Source organism: Staurois parvus, unplaced genomic scaffold (genome assembly GCF_062004578.1).
Source record: "Staurois parvus isolate SC_StPar_1 unplaced genomic scaffold, SC_StPar_1.0 ptg000068l, whole genome shotgun sequence".
NCBI classification, from domain to species: Eukaryota; Metazoa; Chordata; class Amphibia; order Anura; family Ranidae; genus Staurois; species Staurois parvus.
In genome coordinates this window covers 4,362,564-4,385,212 of record NW_028317864.1, presented here as the reverse complement: position 1 = coordinate 4,385,212, position 22,649 = coordinate 4,362,564, and the positions used below count along the sequence as shown (strand labels likewise).

At 36.9% G+C, this 22,649-nt stretch overlaps 1 protein-coding gene across 2 annotated transcripts; it reads left to right on the top strand.

Moving 5' to 3' along the window:
• Positions 1-7,398: 7,398 nt before the first annotated feature.
• PRDM12 (PR/SET domain 12) lies at positions 7,399-21,157 on the top strand. Of its 2 annotated transcripts, none has more exons than XM_089669036.1 (5): positions 7,399-7,826; positions 10,890-11,080; positions 13,945-14,100; positions 18,484-18,586; positions 19,548-21,157. In XM_089669036.1, exons 1-5 carry the CDS (start codon positions 7,604-7,606, stop codon positions 19,931-19,933), a joined length of 1,059 nt encoding a protein of 352 aa, XP_089525162.1. In that variant the 5' UTR covers positions 7,399-7,603; the 3' UTR covers positions 19,934-21,157. The 2 variants fall into 2 exon arrangements, with proteins under 2 accessions (XP_089525162.1, XP_089525161.1); XM_089669035.1 differs by having other exon boundaries at positions 7,400-7,826; positions 18,484-18,595.
• Positions 21,158-22,649: the final 1,492 nt, after the last annotated feature.

The window sequence follows — 22,649 nt, the reverse complement described above, 5'->3', positions numbered from 1 at the left end:
CACAGCACAGACCTAAATGCCTAAACTGTCATTCAATGAGTTAAAGAGGACGAAGGAAAGGAAAGTTCCTCGAAGCAGCACCGCAGTATTGTCTGTTACCTGCCCCACTCACCCTCTCCTACAGAATAGCAGTCTTTGTTGCCAGTCTCTTTTCTCACTCCATTGACAGCAATAAATGTTTAACCGTAAGACATATAAATCAGTCTAAAGCCTGTACAGATCCTATTCATAGGCTAGAAAAAAAATGCTGGAGAGAAAAAGGGGGAAGTGGAGCCCCCACCCTGAAAAAAAAGCAGCTGTAGAGCACTAATCTGCTTTCTTACAGTGTCATTCACCCTCTCCAGGCACATATCATGCTGTCCTTTCTTCTGTCTCCTCCTGCAGCACTGGGCCCATGTCTCCAGCACAGGCCTGTCCAGCTCTGGCCATCCCCTTCCAGACTGAATGAAAAGCTGAAGCCTTGGATGTCAAATTGGCCTCAAAGAGACCATCCTAGATTGATTTCCTCACAATTCAGCCTGACACTGAATGGAGGGGGACTCCAGGCTCTATGGACTGGAATAGAGACGTATTCTGCCCAGGAGGAGGAAAGGGGGGGGGGGCACCAAGTTACAGAGCTGCATTTTACTACTGCCCCATCAACCCTGCAAAAAAGAGAGTTAAAAATGGGAAGAATAGAGAGTGAGCAGAAAAAGAACTCAACCTATTCAGGCAGTGAGGAAGAAATACACCTCTGAACAATAGGCCAATATAGTGAGAGGCTCTATTAATTGCCATGAATATTTAAAGTGCTCAGCAAACTGGGGGCTGAAAGGAGGGGTGCAGGAGCCATTTATAATGCCATTATCTGCCCCGCACTGAATATCCCTACACCACCAGTTAAATGCATACAGGTTTAACTGGGAGTAAACTGGAAATGAACTCTTGATGAACACAGGCAGTCTAGGAGCCGACCTCCTTTCAGCTGTATGGACTTACCTAGGATTGGCTGATAAGGGATCACAGACAGTGCAGGAGGTTCTGCTGCCAGTCCTGAACCTGGAGGACACACTGTAGCAGGTTGCTGGCTCCAACAAGAGCTGAGGAAGGCTATCAGGGGGAAGTACATAATCTCATATCACTGATCAGACACAAAGATGGCGTTATGTTCAATGAATACATCTAATACAGAATCTGCTATATGCAGATCCAGATCTAGCTAGCCATCTATATATCTTCATATCATTTACTTGCCTCCTCACATAATTATCTATCTATCTATCTATCTATCTATCTATCTATCTATCTATCTATCTATCCCTGTACCTAATATCTATCCATTTCTTAAGTATTATCCACCCACCCATCCATATTTTCATAACTCTCTTTCTACCCCCCCCCCCCTCACACACACACACACACACACACAACCACTATAGGGGTTATTAACCATCTCTTACATTCATTAATCTCTCTACATGTCTACCCACTATGTAGTATCTATCTACTGTATCTGTTATGTATCTATCTCTTTATGATATATCTATTTTATCTCTCTAATAAATCCATTCATCTTTATCTATTTATCTATCCCTCTATGCAGTTATCATATATCTATCTATCTTAGTATGTATTTGTCTCTTTATGTTTTATCTATTTCTATTGTATCTATCTATCTATCTATCTATCTATCTATCTTTCTATCTATCTATCTATCTATCTATCTATCTATCATCTATCTATCTATCTATCTATCTATCTATCTATCTATCTATCTATCTCTTAAGTATCATCCATCCACCCATCCATCTTTTCATAACTCTCTTTCTATCCCTCCACTATGGGGGTTATTTACTAAAGCTGGAGAGTGTAAAATCTGGTGCAGCTCTTCATATAAACCAATCAGCTTCCATGTTTTATTACCAAATCTTAGCAGACAGAGGCGGACTGACCATTTGGAAACTCGGGCACTGCCCGAGGGCCCGGGGTCAGTAGGGGGCCCCATGAGATGCCCCTGGTAGTTTTTTCATAGGCTATTTTGAGTTTGGGCAAGGACACAGGGGCCCCATGATCTCCTATTGCCCGGGGGCCCCATGATTTGTCAGTCCTCCCCTGTTAGCGGAACAAGCTGAAGTTAGGAGATGATTGGCTATTATGCACAGCTGCATCAGATTCTGAGTTCTCCAGTTTTAGTATATCTCTATTTATTTATTTATTTATTTATCTATCAATCATTAATCTATCATGCATTTATCTACCCCATTATCTATCTATCTATCTATCTATCTATCTATCTATCTATCTATCTATCTATCTATCTATCATGTATTTGTCTTTTTATGATCTATCTATTGATTACTATCTATCTATCTATCTATCTATCTATCTATCTATCCAGTATGTATTTGTCTCTTTGTGACTTATCTATTTCTCTCTCTCTCTCTCCACCCATCCATCTTTTCATAACTCTCTTTCTAGTCTCCCCATCCTTTATATTTAGCGTTTCCTTCCCTGTGTGTGGAGTGTTCTCCAGCATATCTCTATGTGTGTCAGGTGTGTGCACTCTCATATCTGGATGTCACAGATCGCCTCCACACCTTGTCCAGTCCATGTACAATTCCTCTGTCCTTCCTGCACAACTTCCCACACACCATTTGTCAGAGAACATCTGAAAATGTTGGGCTACAAAACCCAATTCTATCTGTGTACTTCTAGACTGCATTGGGAGCTGCTTGGATCAATGGATCTAACTGTAATAAAACATCACCCCAGGTATCATATGTATTCCTCTATAATAAAACATCAGCCCAGGTATCACATGTATTCCTCTATAATAAAACATCAGCCCAGGTATCACATGTATTCCTCTGTAATAAAACAGCAGCACAGGTATCACATGTATTCCTCCATAGTAAAACATCACCCCAGGTATCACATGTATCCCTCTATAATAAAACATCAGCCCAGGTATCACATGTATTCCTCTATAATGATCCCTCTATAATAAAAACCTCAGCCCAGGTATCACATGTATTCCTCTGTAATAAAACATCAGCCCAGGTATCACATGTATTCCTCTGTAATAAAAAATCAGCCCAGGTATCACATGTATTCCTCTGTAATAAAACATCAGCCCAGGTATCACATGTATTCCTCTGTAATAAAACATCAGCCCAGGTATCACATGTATTCCTCTATAAAAAAAATCAGCCCAGGTATCACATGTATTCTTCTGTAATAAAACCTCAGCCCAGGTATCACATGTATTCCTTTATAATAAAACCTCAGCCCAGGTATCACATGTATTCCTCTGTAATAAAATATCAGCCCAGGTATCACATGTATTCCTCTATAATAAAACCTCATCCCAGGTATCACATGTATTCCTCTATAATAAAACATCACCCTAGGTATCACATGTATTCCTCTATAATAAAACATCACCCTAGGTATCACATGTATTCCTCTGTAATAAAACATTAGCCCAGGTATCAGATGTATTCTTCTATAATAAAACATCAGCCCAGGTATCACATGTATTCCTCTATAATAAAACATCAGCCCAGGTATCACATGTATTCTTCTGTTATAAAACATCAGCCCAGGTATTACATGTATTCCTCTATAATAAAACATCAGCCCAGGTATCAGATGTATTCTTCTATAATAAAACCTCAGCCCAGGTATCACATGTATTCCTCTATAATAAAACATCACCCTAGGTATCACATGTATTCCTCTGTAATAAAACATCAGCCCAGGTATCAGATGTATTCTTCTATAATAAAACCTCAGCCCAGGTATCACATGTATTCCTCTATCATAAAACATCAGCCCAGATATCACATGTATTCCTCTGTAATAAAACATCAGCCCAGGTAATCACATGTATTCCTCTATAATGATTCCTCTATAATAGAAACCTCAGCCCAGGTATCACATGTATTCCTCTATCATAAAACATCAGCCCAGGTATCACATGTATTCCTCTATAATAAAACATCAGCCCAGGTATCACATGTATTCCTCTGTAATAAAACATCAGCCCAGGTATCACATGTATTCCTCTATAATGATTCCTCTATAATAGAAACCTCAGCCCAGGTATCACATGTATTCCTCTATCATAAAACATCAGCCCAGGTATCACATGTATTCCTCTATAATAAAACATCACCCCAGGTATCACATGTATTCCTCTGTAATAAAACATCAGCCCAGGTATCACATGCATTCTTCTGTAATAAAACATCAGCCCAGGTATCACATGTATTCCTCTGTAATAAAACATCAGCCCAGGTATCACATGCATTCTTCTGTAATAAAACATCAGCCCAGGTATCACATGCATTCCTCTATAATAAAACATCATCCCAGGTATCATATGTATTCCTCTGTAATAAAACATCAGCCCAGGTATCACATGTATTCCTCTATAATGATGCCTCTATAATAAAAACCTCAGCCCAGGTATCACATGTATTCCTCTATAATAAAACATCACCCCAGGTATCACATGTATTCCTCTGTAATAAAACAACAGCCCAGGTATCACATGTAGTCCTCTGTAATAAAACATCAGCGCAGGTATCACATGTATTCCTCTATAATGACTCCTCTATAATAAAACATCACCCCAGGTATCACATGTATTCTTCTGTAATAAAACATCAGCCCAGGTATCACATGTATTCCTCTGTAATAAAACATCAGCCCAGGTATCACATGTATTCCTCTATATTGACTCCTCTATAATAAAAACATCACCAGGTATCACATGTATTCCTCTGTAATAAAACATCAGCCCAGGTATCACATGTATTCCTCTATAATGACTCCTCTATAATAAAACATCAGCCCAGGTATCACATGTATTCCTCTATAATAAAACATCAGCCCAGGTATCACATGTATTCCTCTATAATAAAAACATCACTCAGGTATCACATGTATTCCTCTGTAATAAAACATCAGCCCAGGTATCACATGTATTCCTCTGTAATAAAACATCACCTCAGGTATCACATGTATTCCTCTGTAATAAAACATCAGCCCAGGTATCACATGTATTCCTCTGTAATAAAACATCACCCCAGGTATCACATGTATTCCTCTGTAATAAAACATCACCTCAGGTATCACATGTATTCCTCTGTAATAAAACATCAGCCCAGGTATCACATGTATTCCTCTATAATGACTCTATAATAAAAACATCACCCAGGTGTCACATGTATTCCTCTGTAATAAAACATCAGCCCAGGTATCACATGTATTCCTCTATAATAAAACATCAGCCCAGGTATCACATGTATTCCTCTATAATAAAACATCAGCCCAGGTATCATAGGCGTGTTCCAATCTCTAGAATACAAATTGTACCCCATGTGTTATGTATTCTGGAGTACAACGTTAACGCCATGTATTACGAGCTCCAGGCATTACAAGTACCATCTAACTCTGGTCCTGTATATTACAACATATCTATCTAACTCTGGATAATAATGTATACTACAGGTACTGTGTGTGCAAAACGTGTACAGCCCCCCACTTCTAGGTATTACAAGTATATATCCAATTCTGTACAAAATCTGTACTCAGGGTATTATATATGTCCATCTAACTGTATGATGACATCTAAAATCATTCTCTTTCTCTCTTTCTTTTTTTTTTAGGTCATTATACAGTTAGATGGACATATATAATACCCTGAGTACAGATTTTGTACTGAAATGGATAAATACTTGTAATACCTGCGGGTGGGGGTTATAGATATAGATGGATAGATAGAAAGATTGATAGATATATACAAACTTAGAAATCTATTTACTTTCCATTGTGTAAATTTGGGGTTAACCCTCCAATATCTATGCATTAGTTGCCATCTGAGCCAGGTTACCCAGAAGAAACTCAAATCCCCCTCCCCTCCCAGCCCAGCGCTGTTTATTTTATTTAGTAATGATTGTTTTAGGACCTGGATGAAAAGAATTGGATAACCTTTAGCTGCATACCCCCCACCCCCTAACAAAACAGCGATTCCAATCCACCTCTTCTCCACCCGACAAAAGCCCTGGCCGGGGAATGTTCGTCTGGGCTGATTAAAGTGAAACAAAAGCAGAGCATTCCCAGCGCCCGGATCCAGCTGCCGACTGACGCGTTCAGGTGCGCCACACAACACCGGCACTCTTTTATTTTTGGGAATTGAACGCATTGATTCGTTTGATGACACATGCGAACAGAAATCAGTACCATTTTCTAGGATTCGATACGGTACGAAAACTGGAAACGAAGTGTCTTGCGTGTAGCAGAATGTAACGAAAATAAAAGGCAATCAACAACTATAATTGAAGTAACAACAATAACAAATAACGCAATAAGCAATAATAACACAAAAGAGAATTACACCTGTAAAATGAGACGATAAAAAAGAAACAAAGCAGAAACATTAAAAAATAACACAATTGTAGGAATAATGACATTTACATAAAAAATAATTGCACCTGTAAAATGACTCAATTAAAAAAAAAGCATAAAGCAGCAACAATAACAATAAAAAGTATAAAATAACAATAACATAGTAAAAAAAATGTGATGTGCGTTTGTGGGGCTTTTTTTGGGTGTTTGTATATATATGTGTGTGTATATATATATATATATATATATAAAAATAAATATATATATATATATATATATATATATATAAAAATAAATAGGTGTGTGTATATATATATATATATATATATATATATCATAAATGAAAATATATATGTAGAATTTTATATATATATATAATAAATTAATTTATATATATATATATATATATATATATATATATATATATATATATAGACTAAAATTTAAAACACAACCAAAAATTATATATATATATATATATATATATATATATATATATATATATATATATAAAACATAAAATAAAAATTATATATAGAAGAAAATAAAAATGTTTATTTATATATATATATATATATATATATACACACCACAAGTCATACTGAATACACTTTTAAAGGGTCCTATCATTGCGACTCTTGTGTCTTTATTCGCACACTAAGGATGCAGATATTTGAAGTCTACACTTTGACAGCAGCTTTTCATTCCAGGATGTGGCACCCACCCAGTCCCAGCACCAGAACCCCCTCTTGGGTACTGAGGGACTGTCAGGCAGCTTTGGGCACAGTCCTAGGTATTGTGGAGCAGGTGACAGAGGCAGCTCCTTCTCCTCCACTGGTGGGTTGATGGTGGGAAGTGAGCCTGTCTCCCCCACCATCTCCTCCCACCCCTCTCCTTCTCTCTGCTCTTTATCTTGCTGTCTCCCAAAGGGAGGGGGCTCTCTGAAGGTTTGGCTCTCTCTCTCTTTTTTTTTCCTCCTTTAGAACAAGTCTATCTTACAACGTCAGGGAGGTCATTAATAACCAATTAGGAGGGTCATTCGGGCCCTTATAAAGAGGGTAGGGCTTTGGCTGGAAGAATTCTGGCAAGTCTTCTCTTTTGGAAGAGGTAGAGTGTGCCTAGTGGGCTCCACACAGCACATACCCCACCAGAAGCTCGGGCAAGCAGTCCTCTTGTGGCTTGTAGGTTGTCATCAAGTGCCAGCAGATCCATGATGGGCTCGGTGCTCCCTGCGGAAGCCCTGGTGCTGAAGGGTGGGTTGAACAAGCCCACCTTGTCCTTGGCTGAGATGATCACCTCTGATATCCTACACAGCTTCCTCTATGGGCGCTGGAGGAACGTCCTTGGTGAGCAACTTTTTGAAGAGAAGAACAACCACAGCAGTCCAAAAACTGCCTTCACAGCTGAGGTCCTGGCACAGTCCTTCTCTGGAGGTGAGTACACCGACTTCACCCAACCACCCATCAACCAACCAACCAACCATCACCGTGTGCTCAGCCTACCCAACCTACCTTGGATCTGACCCACCAGCTGCGACTTTTAGTCCTCCAACCCTCAGTCATTTATTTAACCACTCTTTCATAATTCTTTACACTTTTTCTCTGGCTTCTTTTGCATTTTTTGTTCTTTCATGGTTACTTTGCTTCTATACAGCCATGGTTAACCCTTGATGAAATCCTCACCCATTTTCTTTTTTTTTTTTTCTTCATTCCTATAGCTCCCCTGTGCAATAAATAATTGTGTGCATTGTAAGAATGTCCCCCCTTTAGGATCCAGCTAGGAATTCCTCCCCAACTTTCTCACAGCCCTCTGTCTGGGCATCACCCGACACAAACTTCAGCTGTTTTCTTCTCCCTTCAAAGTGTCGGCTTTACCAATCTGCCCTGAAATCCCATTCTCTTGTGCCTTCACGTTTTCTCTTCTTCACCACAAATCCATTCTGACTTTCCTCAATTCCTACCCCCCTCCTCCCCAGGCTTGTAATAAAGCCAGACTTGGCCCCCTAAAAAAAAAAAAAAGCCTTAAATTCATTTAGTTAACTTGGGGTTGACCTGAGAAAAGTTCTCACTTAAACCAACTTTTTTCAACAAAAAAAAGAGACCCTTTAAAAAAAGAGACTTTTCTTTTATTATGTCGCAAGTTTTTAGTCCTCATTCATCAATCTTGGCACAATATACCTCCCTTCTGTTGGCATCCGTGGAAAAGGCATTATCACCCCCTTTATCAGCGATGTTTCTTCCCTAATTTGCCATGAACGCTAATTCCATTTCCATTCAGATTATGTCAAGCAGCTAATCCCCCCATTTTGTTCCAGAAATTCCTCCAGCCTTTATAGCTGCCCCTCACTACATGATGCATCAATGTATAGCTACACCATTCATACAGGCTAATGAATTTAGAATTAGCCATTTCTTTCTAGTTGAGTTTAAATGAATGCCTATCACTTTAACAGTGTGACAAATTGCTGGACGGATAGATGGGGGACACTATTTAACCTCTGTCTAGAGAACAAATACCACCAATCCCTCTTTTTCTATCGCAGGTACCGTGTTAAGAAAAAAAAGTTCTCCTTTAAAAAAGTCACTTTCTCAGAACTCTTCACAATTGCGCACAGTTCGCTGAGTTCGCAGTTGCGACGAATTCTGCTGCCTGCAGTGTGTGAACACTGACATCTGAGCAAGGTTGCAGTCAACTGTGCATATACATATATATTCTGTGATGTGTATATACATGTACATTCTATGATTTGTATATAAATATGTATTCTATGATGTAATTAACTGTTTATATACATATATATTCTACACAGCAATCAACTGTATATATACATATATATTCCATGTTGTAATCAACTGTATATATACATATATATATTCCACGTTGTAATTAACTGTGTATATACATATATATTCTAGAATGTAATTAACTGTGTATATACATATATATTCTACGCAGTAATCAACTATATATACACATATATTCTACGTAGTAATCATCTGTTCATGTTCTATGTTGTAATAAAAAAAAAAAAAAAATATATATATATATATATATATATATTCCATGTTCTAATCTATACATATATATCTATATATTCCATGTTGTAATCTACTGTATGTATACATATATACTCTGTGGTGTAATCAACTGTGTATGTGTATGTATATATATATATATATATATATATATATATGTTGCAATCAACTGTAACTGTTGCAATCAAATATATATATATATATATATATATTCTCTCTCTCACTCCTTCTCTCTCTCTATATGTATAGGTACATATATTGAATAGACATTCATTGAAAATAAGCTCCAATGTTTTATGATTTAAATTAATATATTCGTTAATAGCCCCTTTACTGTACATTAACCTTGCAGTTATAATTTGTATAATGTTTGCCACTTGAAATATTTAATTGACTACCTAGCAAAACAATGGGGGTCTAATGATAAATTATTTCACTCAAGAGTCAAGTATTTTCTTAATAGGATTCCAGTAGAATATGTGTGAATCCTGGGTGACAGTTGTGTGAATACTGAGTGATTTATTAATAGAACCCTATGGAGTATTGCGCTTTTAGAGGGAGGAACTGGCACCGATTTTAGAGAAGTTTTGAGCTCTCTCTTTAGTAGAAATGGGGGATTTCAGGTGGCCGGTACAATTTTAAAACATTACCCCCGACTTATGAGATGTAGGTAGATCAAGATATGGGTGTTCGAATAATGTAAGAACAACTTGTTCCAACATTTTCAGATCTTGAAGGTTGGGTGGTCTTCCTCATGGTAGATCAAGACAGGGGCGTTGGAATAAAGAAGGAACACCTTGTTTCAAAATCTTTAGATCCTGAAGGTTCCCTGTTCTTCTTCATGGTAGATCAAGACATGGGTGCAAGAAGCTTTGTTCCAAAATCTTGATACCTCGTATACCCGATGTTATCCTCACTCAGTCTTCATCTAATATATAATTTACATATATATATATAAAAAGTTGCCTGGTGTTCTTCATGTTAGGTCAAGATATGGATGCTGGAAGAATGAGAGAACACCTCCACTAGAGTTTATTATATTCCTCGTGTCCCCAGTCTCAGTCTCTATATAAAAATTATATATATATATATATATATATATATATATATGTATATATGTATATAATGTTGCCTGGTCTTCATGGTAGACCAAGACGAGGATTCTGGAATATCAAGAGAGCACCTTGTTTCAAAATCTCACAGTTGCATCTCTCCATTTCTCTTGTTCCTGATGTTCATTTCTATTCTAATATATATGTGTGTGTGTGTAATATATATATATATATATATATATATATATATATATACATACATATAAATAAATGTTGCCTGGTCTTCTTCTTGAGAAGCTCATAGGTTACCTATTTCCTATCCTTAGTCTAGTCCTTCTAATGCTCCAGTATATGAAATACCTGTTGTACCAGAGCTTATGGACCATTTCTATGTCCATGTTTCCTGCAGAGGTGCAGAAGCTTTCCAGCCTGGTCCTGCCTTCAGAAGTCATCATTGCTCAGAGCTCCATCCCAGGTGAGGGACTTGGCATCTTCTCCAAGACTTGGATTAAGGCCGGGACTGAGATGGGGCCGTTCACTGGCAGAGTCATCTCTCCGGAGCATGTGGACCTGTGCAAGAACAACAACCTGATGTGGGAGGTAAGGACACTGTAGTAATTTACTTCTGTTATGATTAAGGTGTAAGTCATGACAAGCTCCCTACAGCCATAGAGGAACCATAAGTCCCAGCATGTTTTTCCGGTCACAGGTGTGCAGGTGTTCCCTCTCAGCTGAAGGACACAGTTGTATGCTGGAAGGCACTTTTTCTATATATAGAGCATTGAAGCCATCCAGTACTTTAAGAACCATAAGTCTCAGCATGCCTTTGCAGCTGGATTATGGCTGTGTAGGCTTGAGCTTGCATTTCCTTGGCTTTGTATGACATGAATATATACTTAGGGACTCTTAAATTATTGCCCCTTGTGGTCTACCTCTGTTGAAGAACTACAATTCTCAGCATGCCCTGCTAAAAAAAGGTTGGTAATAGGTGGAGGAATTCTGTTTTCTAAACTGTTGGAAGCCAAAAGTGCATCCTAAGATCAGGGGCGGACTGACAACTCATGGGGCCCCTGGGCAATAGGGGATCATGGGGCCCCTGTGTCCTTGCCCAAACTCAAAAAAGCCTATAAAAAAGGTACCAGGGGCATCTCATGGGGCCCCCTACTGACCCCGGGCCCTCGGGCAGTGCCCAAGTTTCCAAATGGTCAGTCCGCCCCTGCCTAAGATTCACAAGACCAGTCACCTTCTACCAAACAAAACACTGACCAGTGCAAGCTGGGAATTATGGTTCCTTACCAGCTCAACAGCATTTTTTTTCATCTTAGGTGAAATCACCTTATACAATGACCCACATGGAATACAGGTACCATGCTGGTACATGTGGTTCTTCAATGCTAGAGATTATTTGCATTCTAGATTGCTGTGTCCTTTACCCCTTTTACACCTTTAACAGGTTAGGAACATAGGTTTGTGTAACTAGGTGCATATCTCTTTATCTAACTTTCTTCAGGGCATAGATAAGCCAGAGATGCCCCCCAAGGGGAGCTCCTAATTGAATGAGATTAACTGGATACACTAGCCATGAATACAGTGGGCTCCAAGATTAATGACATTAATTGACACCACACCATGGACATTTCACATTACTGATCCATTTGGGATGATGTCAGGGTGGCTGGGTTAAAGGGACCCCTTGGAAGTCTAAATGTCTAACCGCTGTTTTGGTGTTTGAGAAGCTCCCAAAGTGATTGAGGGCTTCAAGGGGCCAGTTAAAGCCTTTGTGTAAACGGATTGCATCTTAAGAGGAACTATTTCCCTCCTGATCAGGAGATAGTAAAGATAGTTGATAAGGTCTGACGTGCATCTGTCCAGCCTACAGGCAATTCAAAATGAAGAGTTGCAGAATCTCAAAGTCTTACCCTTCTATAAAAAGGTGTGGAAAAATAGAAGAACCTGCTATCTTTATCACTTATATAATACATGTGAAACATAACAGTGCCATCACCATGAATGCTAATTATATTCATTTTTATGATGTAATCATTCATTTTGTGACACTATTCCATACTATCAAATTTGTCAGAAGGGAAACTTATATTGTGGGGGGGTTTACTAAAACTGGAGCACTCAGAATCTGGTGCAGCTGTGCATCAGCTTCTAACTTCAGCTTGTTCAATTAAGCTTTGACAATAAACCCTGGAAGCTGATTGGTTTCTACGCAGAACTGCCCCAGATTTTACACTCTCCAGTTTTAGTAAATAACCCCATTAATGTTTTCGACGTCTGCTGCAAGGATCCATAATTTGCCACTTCTTGTGGTACCATAAGCTTCCTCTGATAACCTGAAGCTGCCCAGTCCAAATACCTGTTATACCACATTTACCTTCCTATTTATTTTCTTCCATTATTAAATCAATGATTTAATGTTTCTGGAAAATGAATCAATCTTGTGTTTAGGCCATATGAAGGAAAACATACTAATTGCAAAAATAGATTTTTGAAACTCTTTAACAATATGTTTAAAAATTAAATTGTGAATGATCTGCAAATGCTTTATATTCTTTGTTAGGCATTTTCAATATGATGGTACTGTTTGTGCTTTTCACTGAAGAAAGCCATGTGGAAAGGAAAAGAAAAGAAAGTGAAAAACCGAAAAGGAGTTTTTTTTCTTCAGTGCGATGTCATTGTTTTGACAATTGAAATGGAAGCATCATTCAATGACTTCAATTAGGACTCAATTAAGTTGGGAGAGGTCATATATGCATTGCACTTTAATGCACTACAGTCTTTCTTTGAGCACAACGGGTTAAAGTGGTTACTTTAATTGCTACCTATTTGCACATTCCATTCAAATATGACCTACAGCATTACAGAGTAAAGTATGAAGATTAAAGCCTAATTTATTTCTTTTTTAAGTTATAATGCTTATATTGTTTTCTCCTCTAATCAGATGATACATAATTTTAAAACAATTACAAAATAAAAAGAGACTGTAGGCTTTACTCTATATTGCAAAGTTGATAGATGGATAGATAGATAGATAGATAGATATATAGATATATAGATAGATAGATAGATAGATATAGAGATAGATATAGATAGATAGATAGATAGATAGATAGATAGATAAGTTAGATGAACAGTCATACATTGTTATAGCTAGCTAGCCAGATAGATAGATAGACAGATAGATATGAGATGAATGGATAGAAAGCTAGCTAGCTAGGTTCATATATATATATATATATATATATATATTATAAACATGAAGCTCAAGATTTCTGCTTTTTACCATATTTTTTCTGTCTATGGATATGGTATCCTGTTTAGGATTCCAGCATCCGGCATAAAATGTAGAACTGAGTATCATGACCAGAAGGCTTTTTCCTTTCCATACCAGTTTTGACAAGTACCAGGATGCCATTGCAACTTTTTTTCAAACAAATATTCTTATATTGTCACAGGTGTTCAATGAAGATAGCACAGTGCGTTATTTTATTGATGCCAGCCAAGAAGACCACCGTAGCTGGATGACTTATATCAAGTGTGCCCGCAATGAGCAAGAACAGAACTTGGAGGTGGTACAGATTGGCAATAGCATCTTCTACAAGGCGATAGAGGTAAGGGAGTGCAACGTCATACAGATCAGTGATGGGTGGAAATCAGATAGGAGAACAAAAGCTTGAGAATAAATTAAATAGGTTGGGTGAACTTGTAATTTCTGCTTAAAAGCCATAGCTGTGACCTATGTCTAGAACAGCCTTTTTCAACCAGGATGCCCAGGCACCCTGGGGTGCCTTGAGGTTTTTTCAGGGGTACCTTGGCAAAATGTCTAAAAACTACCTACAACTTGTATGTAAGCCAGCAGGTGGAACAAACCTGCCTTTTAGTTACACAAAGCCACAGGTTTTCATTGTGCACCATTACAACCTTCTAGCCGCTCGCATCCTGACAACCAATGACATCATCAGTTGATAAGGAGGATGTCAGTTGCCTGCGTTATATAAACTATTAGAATAGTTTTCCACATTTTAGAATGGGGTGCCTCAAGACTGTCCAAAGTTGTAAAGGGTGCCTCGGGACTGTCCATAATGTTAGAGGGTGCCTTAACATTGTCCATACTTTTAAAGGGTGCCTTGACTTAAAAATGGTTGAGAAACACTGGTCTTGAATATTGATGTCCTATTGGAAGCTCTGGACACAGATGTCCTTTGTGATGTCTTTGTAGACATCAAAATCAAATTGTTTATTGCTTCATTATAGGGCCACCTAACATGTTTCACATTTTCCTGACTATGCTAGCATTATCAACTTTCAAGCCTCTGGAGGGGAGCCTGATTAGGACTTGGTGACAGTTGATGACCACATGACTCATTATAAATTATAGTTGATCATATGAACCTATTCCATTCCTTGCCTCTCTACATTTTTCACTTGATGCAGATAGTCATTTGGTAGGTGGGGCAGAGACAGTAATCAGTGGACTGCAGTTTGTCAAAAGCATGTACTTTATTCAATTTAAAAAATCCCTAAAATCAATAAGGAGATCATTTAAATTTTACATTATGTGAGCATAAGTATATCAAAATGATCTAAGCTAAATGTTATGTCTAATTAGGGATGGCTACTTTAAATTAAATCATTTCAGTTCGGCTTAGTGTTGGTACATTTTTTTACCCACAAAACAGAAGTCACCTAAAACTGAAGCCCTTTACAATTGCCCATTGGCTGCAATTCAAGGACCTCTTTTCTTGAGCACAGGTGTTATTGCTTATTGCTCTGTTCTTTAGATTGGCTCAGCTGTGTGAAAAGCAGAGTAATCCTTTAACTGGAACCTGCCACACAGCCTTGAGGACTGGTAATGGCACTCTGTGCTTAAATGACAAATGTATGAGCAGTTTTGTAGAGCCAACAATAGCATCCCCCCGTCATCTCATCGCTCTTCAGAAAGGTTACCTTCTTTTCTAGGAGAAAAGAAAAATCAATTTGACATCTAACAAATAGCAAGGTACAGTGAATAGCTAGCGGACTAAGTGATGTTTGGAGACGTCCTCTTCATATATGCTTTAAAAAGAGCCTTGAATGAAGCGGTGTCTGTAAATATCAGTTAGCTAATAAAAGACTTCCCGCTAACCTGCCATTTTGTGATTTGCTTTTGACAGGAGATGACACTTTTTTGTTATCTGTCCTTTTTGGGGTGAGGGCTGATATTGACAGGGTAGCTGCAGTTCCTTAGTTGTAAAGATGGCTATGCCCTGGACAATGTGCAAGCAAACAAGATGGCAATGTAGTAAAAGGCTCAAAGCCCTGATTTTCCCTTTCCCCAAAATGTTGCTTTTATTTTTGTTCTAAAACCCAAAAAGCTGTATTTTTAATACAATGTACTAAAGATATGCTGAACATTGTCTTTCTACACCTCTCAGGCCACGGCATAACTGTAGCTATAGCAAACTGCAGTACTGCTATGGAACCCAGAGCTCTGTGGTTACCCAGCTATTTATGCAGCAAACAAAAGCATTTGGCAAATACCTTTAGATTAATTTAATGGATACATTTTGATAATTGTCTTCTGTAACAATAGAAGAATTGCTTTTAAATGGAGATTAGAAAGACAAGGGACCCCTAGTAATTTTGCTGTAGATCACACTTAGCGATGGTCTTGCTTTTAGGACAGGCACAGTGGCAAGATACATCATTCAAATCTCCAAATCTGCCCAACTGCTGTTACCACTACAAAGACATATGATGCTGTCATATGCCACCAATGGATGTTCCAAATTGTAAAATCCACAAATAACTAAGGAATTATGCAGAAAGAAATAGTTCTGCTATGGCCTCTAGGGGGAGTGAGGGTGGTGGACAAGCCCCTACACAACAGTTTCAACAGTAGATCATCAATTTTCTATCCATGTGATAGTATAAGCCCACCCTTCAATGCCCCTATACAATATAAATATCAATTTAGGGGCCAATGTTCTTTTAAGTTAAGCACCACCTTCCTGTCAGAATTACGAGTTACTCATGCTTGAACGTGCTCTTCAACTCAATGATGCCAATGGGCCAGTTTTACATTTTGTATAGACCACCTGAAGCAAGTTTGTGAAAGACCCACATAGTGGCAAGCAAGTTAGGAGTTGGGTTAAGCACATGTAAATGGTATTGAACAAGACAGGCAATCAGTATACTTTACAAAGTTGGTTTGGCGCGGTCATATTTGCCAAAAAAGGTGGAGAGATACTTTAACCTCAGGCACAAAAAATCGAGGCATCTCATCTGACTCCAGAACAATATGGCTTCTGCTCTATGGGGCATGCCGTGCTTGGCTCAAGGTCACCACCAACATGAGATACACAAGCAGCCGAAAGCACAGACTTGCTATTCACTGCCTTTTTTTTATCTTGGTTTGTTTGTTTAATAAAAGCATGTTAAATAACCCTCCCATTCAGGGGTGTCCTTGGTAACCAAGGAGCTGACAACTGGAAGTCAAAGGAGACACCCAGCTTTACAGGCAAGGAGAATCAATACACACACTAATTTCAGAGGTTATGGAAAAAGCAGAAAGAAAGAGAAAGACAGAGTTCTTCTATACAAAGATACTCAGAGGCCTTCCTACACATCCGAAGAGCTCATCTACATAATACTACGAGCATCTTGAGCACTTTGCATGTTGCAGTGCTCTATTATTTCCAAGTTGCTATGTAGTCACCGAATATTATACATGCTACTATAGAAAAACTGTAGCGCCCATGATGTTCACTAGAACATTGGCAATCTATGGCATTATGGATGACATTTAGAAGAACAAAAACAGCTTTGGTTGGTGCCAGAGGTATAGAACAAGTCTTGAGTTTAGAAGTTTAGAAATTATTTAGATGAGCCAAGGGAGAGTTACGAGAGATAGTAATTTTTTCTTGCATCTAAGGAAGTATTTTGTCTATGTATGTGTGGCTCAGAACTGTGAGATTGCTTGACACGGGCGACCACAGGATGAAGATTTATCTGTATTTGTCCCAATTGCCATGATTACTGCGTCCCACAACAACTTTTGTTCCTATTCCACACCAGAGGAGACAAGCAGATCTGGCATACACAAGTGCTCATTACTGCTCAGCAATTAACCAGAGCAGAAAGATTGGTTTCAGCACTGGTACATTTTGGGGTGTGCCCCTTGTCACAAGTGGGCTCCTTGGTCCAGCTTAAAGTAGGCTGAAATAAAAGTCAGAAAATATAAGATGTCTACAAAAATAAGAGTTGCGAAATTTACCTAAGATGCTAATGAGTGGTCAAGTCTGAAATAATCAGACGTTATATGGTGGGGAAGATTTACTAAAACTAATGCGCTCAGAATCTAGTGCAGCTGTGCATGGTGGCCTATCAGCTTCTAACTTCAGCTTGTTCAATTAAGCTTTGACAATAAAACCTGAGAGCTGATTGGTTTCTATGTAGAGCTGCACCAGATTTTGCAGGCTCCAGTTTTCGTAACTCTCTACTGGAGTGTTGTACGGTTCAACACCCAGTTTTTTGTAAAGTTTGCAAATGTGCAGTGTAAGTAAGATACAAAAGGATCTTCACATTAATTAGATGGCCTTTTTGTTTTGTGGTGTACCAAGACAGCTAGAGGAGAGTAAGACTAAGCCCCAACCTCCACAATCAATTCACTTGTTTGTCACCCTTTTTTATTTTCCATAGCCCACGTCAATATATAATATGAAATAAAGGAAAAAATTTGATTAAAAAGAATAAATGTGTTTCTTTTTTTTTTAAAAAAAAAACTTTGTACACTTTTAAAGTGAGCATAGGTGACACCTGTTAAGTCCAGACAGGCCAAAAAATGGTCACTTAAGCAAAACTATGTATTTACAATTAGGCAACCTGCAAATTATGGCCAGAATACTAGATTTTGGTTGGTCAGTCCTGTTTTCAAAATGTAAAAAAATCTCACATTTTGGGTTTTGATATTGCAATGTATTTTAACTGAGTGTTCCTATGTGCTTTGTTTACAGACAATCCCTCCAGACCAAGAACTTTTGGTATGGTATAGCAACTCACAAAACAGCTTCCTTGGCATTCCCGGAGTCCCTGGAATCGAAGAGGAACAAAAAAAAAGTAAGCATGGTAAGTTACTAGAACATTATTATTAGATTAGATTATTATTAGATTGTAAGCTCGAAAGAGCAGGGCCCTCGATCCCCTCATGTTTTGCATTGTATTGGTATTGTTCTGTCACATGTTCTGTCCCCCTTTGTAATGTACAGCGCTGAGCGAACCATTGGCGCTTTATAAATACTGCATAATAATAATAATTATTATTATACAGGATTTATATAGCGCCAACAGTTTGCTCAGCGCTTTACAATATAACAGGAGACAATACAGCAACAATACAGTTCAATACAAAAGGGTTAGGAGGGCCCTGCTTCTTGGAGCTTACAATCTAAGAACATGGAAACAATATCTCTGCGCTTGTTTCACACGTAGTTTAGAACTTGCACTTAAATACTGTATAGAAAACCCCAATCTAGAAAAAGTGAAAGGAGAAAAACATAAATGTGTTTCCTATCTCAATGAGTTAAATTTTTTTATCTAGATTTATGCCTTGTACCATAAGAATGATGGCTGTAATCTGAATATCTTCTCTAGTTAAAGGAGTAGAAAGTTCACTTAGCTGTGCTGACTTTAACCATCCAGTCATGTGCAGGGAAAGTCCTAGTTTTTATATTTCCCTGCAGATTACTATGTATTTTAATTGGCTTAGTGACCTTCCCACATCTTGAATAAAGCAAACGAGCTGTCTCTGTTACCTAAAAAGTACCATTACTTTTATGTTTAACAGCCAATGTCGTTAACTACATCCTCTTTCTTTTTTTTTTTTTTTTTTTTTTAGATTTTAGTTTGGGTGCAGGTACCACATTTTTTTTGGCCTGTTTAAACTGTAGAGTCAGAAAAGTCTTGAATGCAGCTTTGGTTTCATTTTGTATGTTTTAAATTTTTTTGTATACCCGAAGTGATAAAACAAAATTAACCCTAGAAAAGGCCAAATAACTGAAAGTAATTTTTTCTTCCCTAGATGATTTTGGTGGCATTGATACTGCTGGACCAACCCTGAGTGGTCGAATGCGCTGCGTCATCTGTCACCGAGGCTTCAACTCGCGCAGCAATTTACGCTCACACATGAGAATCCACACACTGGACAAACCCTTCGTATGCCGTTTTTGCAACCGCCGCTTCAGCCAATCTTCCACCTTACGCAACCATGTCCGACTGCACACCGGGGAGCGCCCTTACAAATGCCAAGTCTGCCAAAGCGCCTACTCACAGCTAGCTGGCCTGAGAGCCCACCAGAAGAGTGCAAGGCATCGTCCACCAAACGGCTCCTTGCAGGTTCATTCTCCAACCCTGCCAGTGCCACACCCAGCCTCTCTTGCCCACCACATCCCCACTATGGTCTTGTGAAGATGGCCATCATTACAAAAAAACTAAAAAAAAGAGACACCTTATAGGCTGATCCTTGGACTGAGGTGGTTTGCACCACCGTTTTTATTTTTGTAGCTCAAACTTACTTCTACCTAACTTCCACAAGTTTTTTTACACAGTACCAAAAACATCATGAGAGTTTGAAGTTAAAAAGTACATTCATACAGATAGATACCCAACTAAAAAAGCCCACCAGTTAATCATGCAAAAAAAGAACATAATCATGTATTGATATATAACTGTTGCCATTTTGTATGTTGACACAACATGCATGGGAAAGGAGACCTCTATTTCTGGCTTGCTGATTTTTGATAAAGTAGTTCAGCAGACAAAATGGCTTGTTTGGTTCATCGTAACCAAAATACAATTGCTTTGTTAGGTATCATATGAGCCAAGTTGATTTTCTAAATTTACTTTAAATTGCATACCTTGCAAGATATAATGTAATGGGTGCCAAGGCATGCAGTACAAACATCTCTAAATAGCTGTAGGATGCTATGTTCTCTTATAAACATGGGTACTACAAAATTACTGGGGTGACCATTTTTGTCTTAACACCTTGTATGTGCTAAAAATAACATTTCTACATTTCTAAAACAGCCCTCAATTGGGTAAACGAGGCCTTTACTACCTTTATGCCAACAAAGCATCAAAACCCGACACAAATAAGCATTTTCTGCTTGCAGGTGGTGAGGCCTTTTGTATAAAAGAGTATATAAATATCTAATAAATATATAAATATATATACATATCTATATAAATAAAGAATTTAAATATATATATAATACCTCTAAAATATATACCGTATATATATATATATATATATACACAGTGTATGTATATATATATATATATATATATATATATAAATATAAAAATACATACACAGTATATATGTATGTATATATATATATATATATATATATATACACATACACACAGTGTGTGTGTGTATATATATATATATATATATATACATATATATATATATATATATATATTATAGTACACAGCATTTTCACAAAACAGTGTTCTATGAGAAAAAAATTAAAGCAAAAATAACCCACAATAAGTCACTTTATATATGTAAATATTGAATGTAAAATCTTTTCTGATATTATCTGTATAATAATTGTAAGTAATTTGTACTTCTCTGTAACTATCATATATTCAGAATAAAAGAGGTAAATTTATTTTGTGAAAGTTTATTTCTGTGAAGGTATTTTTTTTGTGTAATGTATGAATGACCACATATTGTTCATGCTTTATATTTATTTTGATCAGGCATATTGTAAAAAAAACCCAGAACCTTATAGCAACTTGTTCACATGGAAAACATCTGCACCAAATGTGACATATTTTATAAATGGGTGTATTACGTATGATCATTTAAAGCAGGTAACTTTAAAACAGCAAGTCAAAGTAGACGGTTTAGATTATTGATTTTCTTTAGAAAGTATAGGCCCAGATTTTTTTTAAGCTTGTACAGTATAGGGCTGATTTACTATGAAAATATTCACTCTAAAATAGGTTCAGGGGTATTGAAAATAAAATAAAAATTTCCTCCGATACTAATTATGACCCCGTTTTTAAAAACAACAAGTTAGGGTAACAAAAAAAATTTCATTTTTTGTGGGCTTATTTATTAAGTCAATCCATCCAAAGAGTGATGAAGATATGAAAAGTGAAGCAGCTTTTAGTAACCAATGTAATTTCATTGGATTAATTTACCTCTCTACTGACACTGAAAGATGACTTGTGTTTGGCTGCTTAGGGTGATAATAAAAAAGCTATTTAATAATGTACAGAACATAAATAGAGGAAGCAAACAAAGAACAGGTAACTATAGTCCCTGTACTACTGTGTTGATGCTAACGCAAAGAAAAAACTACGGTATATATATAAATAAAATTAGTCACAGTATATACTACATAGATATATACATATATACTCTGTGTGTATACATATATATATATATATATACATATATATAATTAGTCACAGTATATACTACATAGATATATACATATATACTCTGGGTGTATACATATATATATATATATATATACATATATATAATTAGTCACAGTATATACTACATAGATATATACATATATACTCTGTGTGTATACATATATATATATATATATATATATATATATATATATATATATACACATATATATAATTAGTCACAGTATATACTACATAGATATATACATATATACTCTGTGTGTATACATATATATATATATATATATATATATATATATAATTAGTCACAGTATATACTACATAGATATATACATATATACTCTGTGTGTATACATATATATATATATATATATATACATATATATAATTAGTCACAGTATATACTACATAGATATATACATATATACTGTGTGTGTATACATATATATATAATTAGTCACAGTATATACTACATAGATATATACATATATACTGTGTGTGTATACATATATATATATATATACATATATATAATTAGTCACAGTATATACCACATAGATATATATATATATATATATATATATATATATATATAAAACACAGACTACACAGTTTGACAAATTTTGCAGGAAAATAATCAATTCAGCCACATCAATTTGCATTCTGGCATTCTGGGAATAATATAAAAAAGACAATTATATTAAAGTAAGTACATTTTCAA

Coding starts and splice junctions, on each gene's coding strand:
- PRDM12 (XM_089669035.1), top strand. CDS start 7,604: ATGATGGGCTCGGTGCTCCCTGCGGAAGCCCTGGTGCTGAAGGGTGGG. Junction 7,827..10,889: donor GGCACAGTCCTTCTCTGGAG/GTGAGTACACCG, acceptor TGTTTCCTGCAG/AGGTGCAGAAGCTTTCCAGC. Junction 11,081..13,944: donor ACAACAACCTGATGTGGGAG/GTAAGGACACTG, acceptor ATATTGTCACAG/GTGTTCAATGAAGATAGCAC.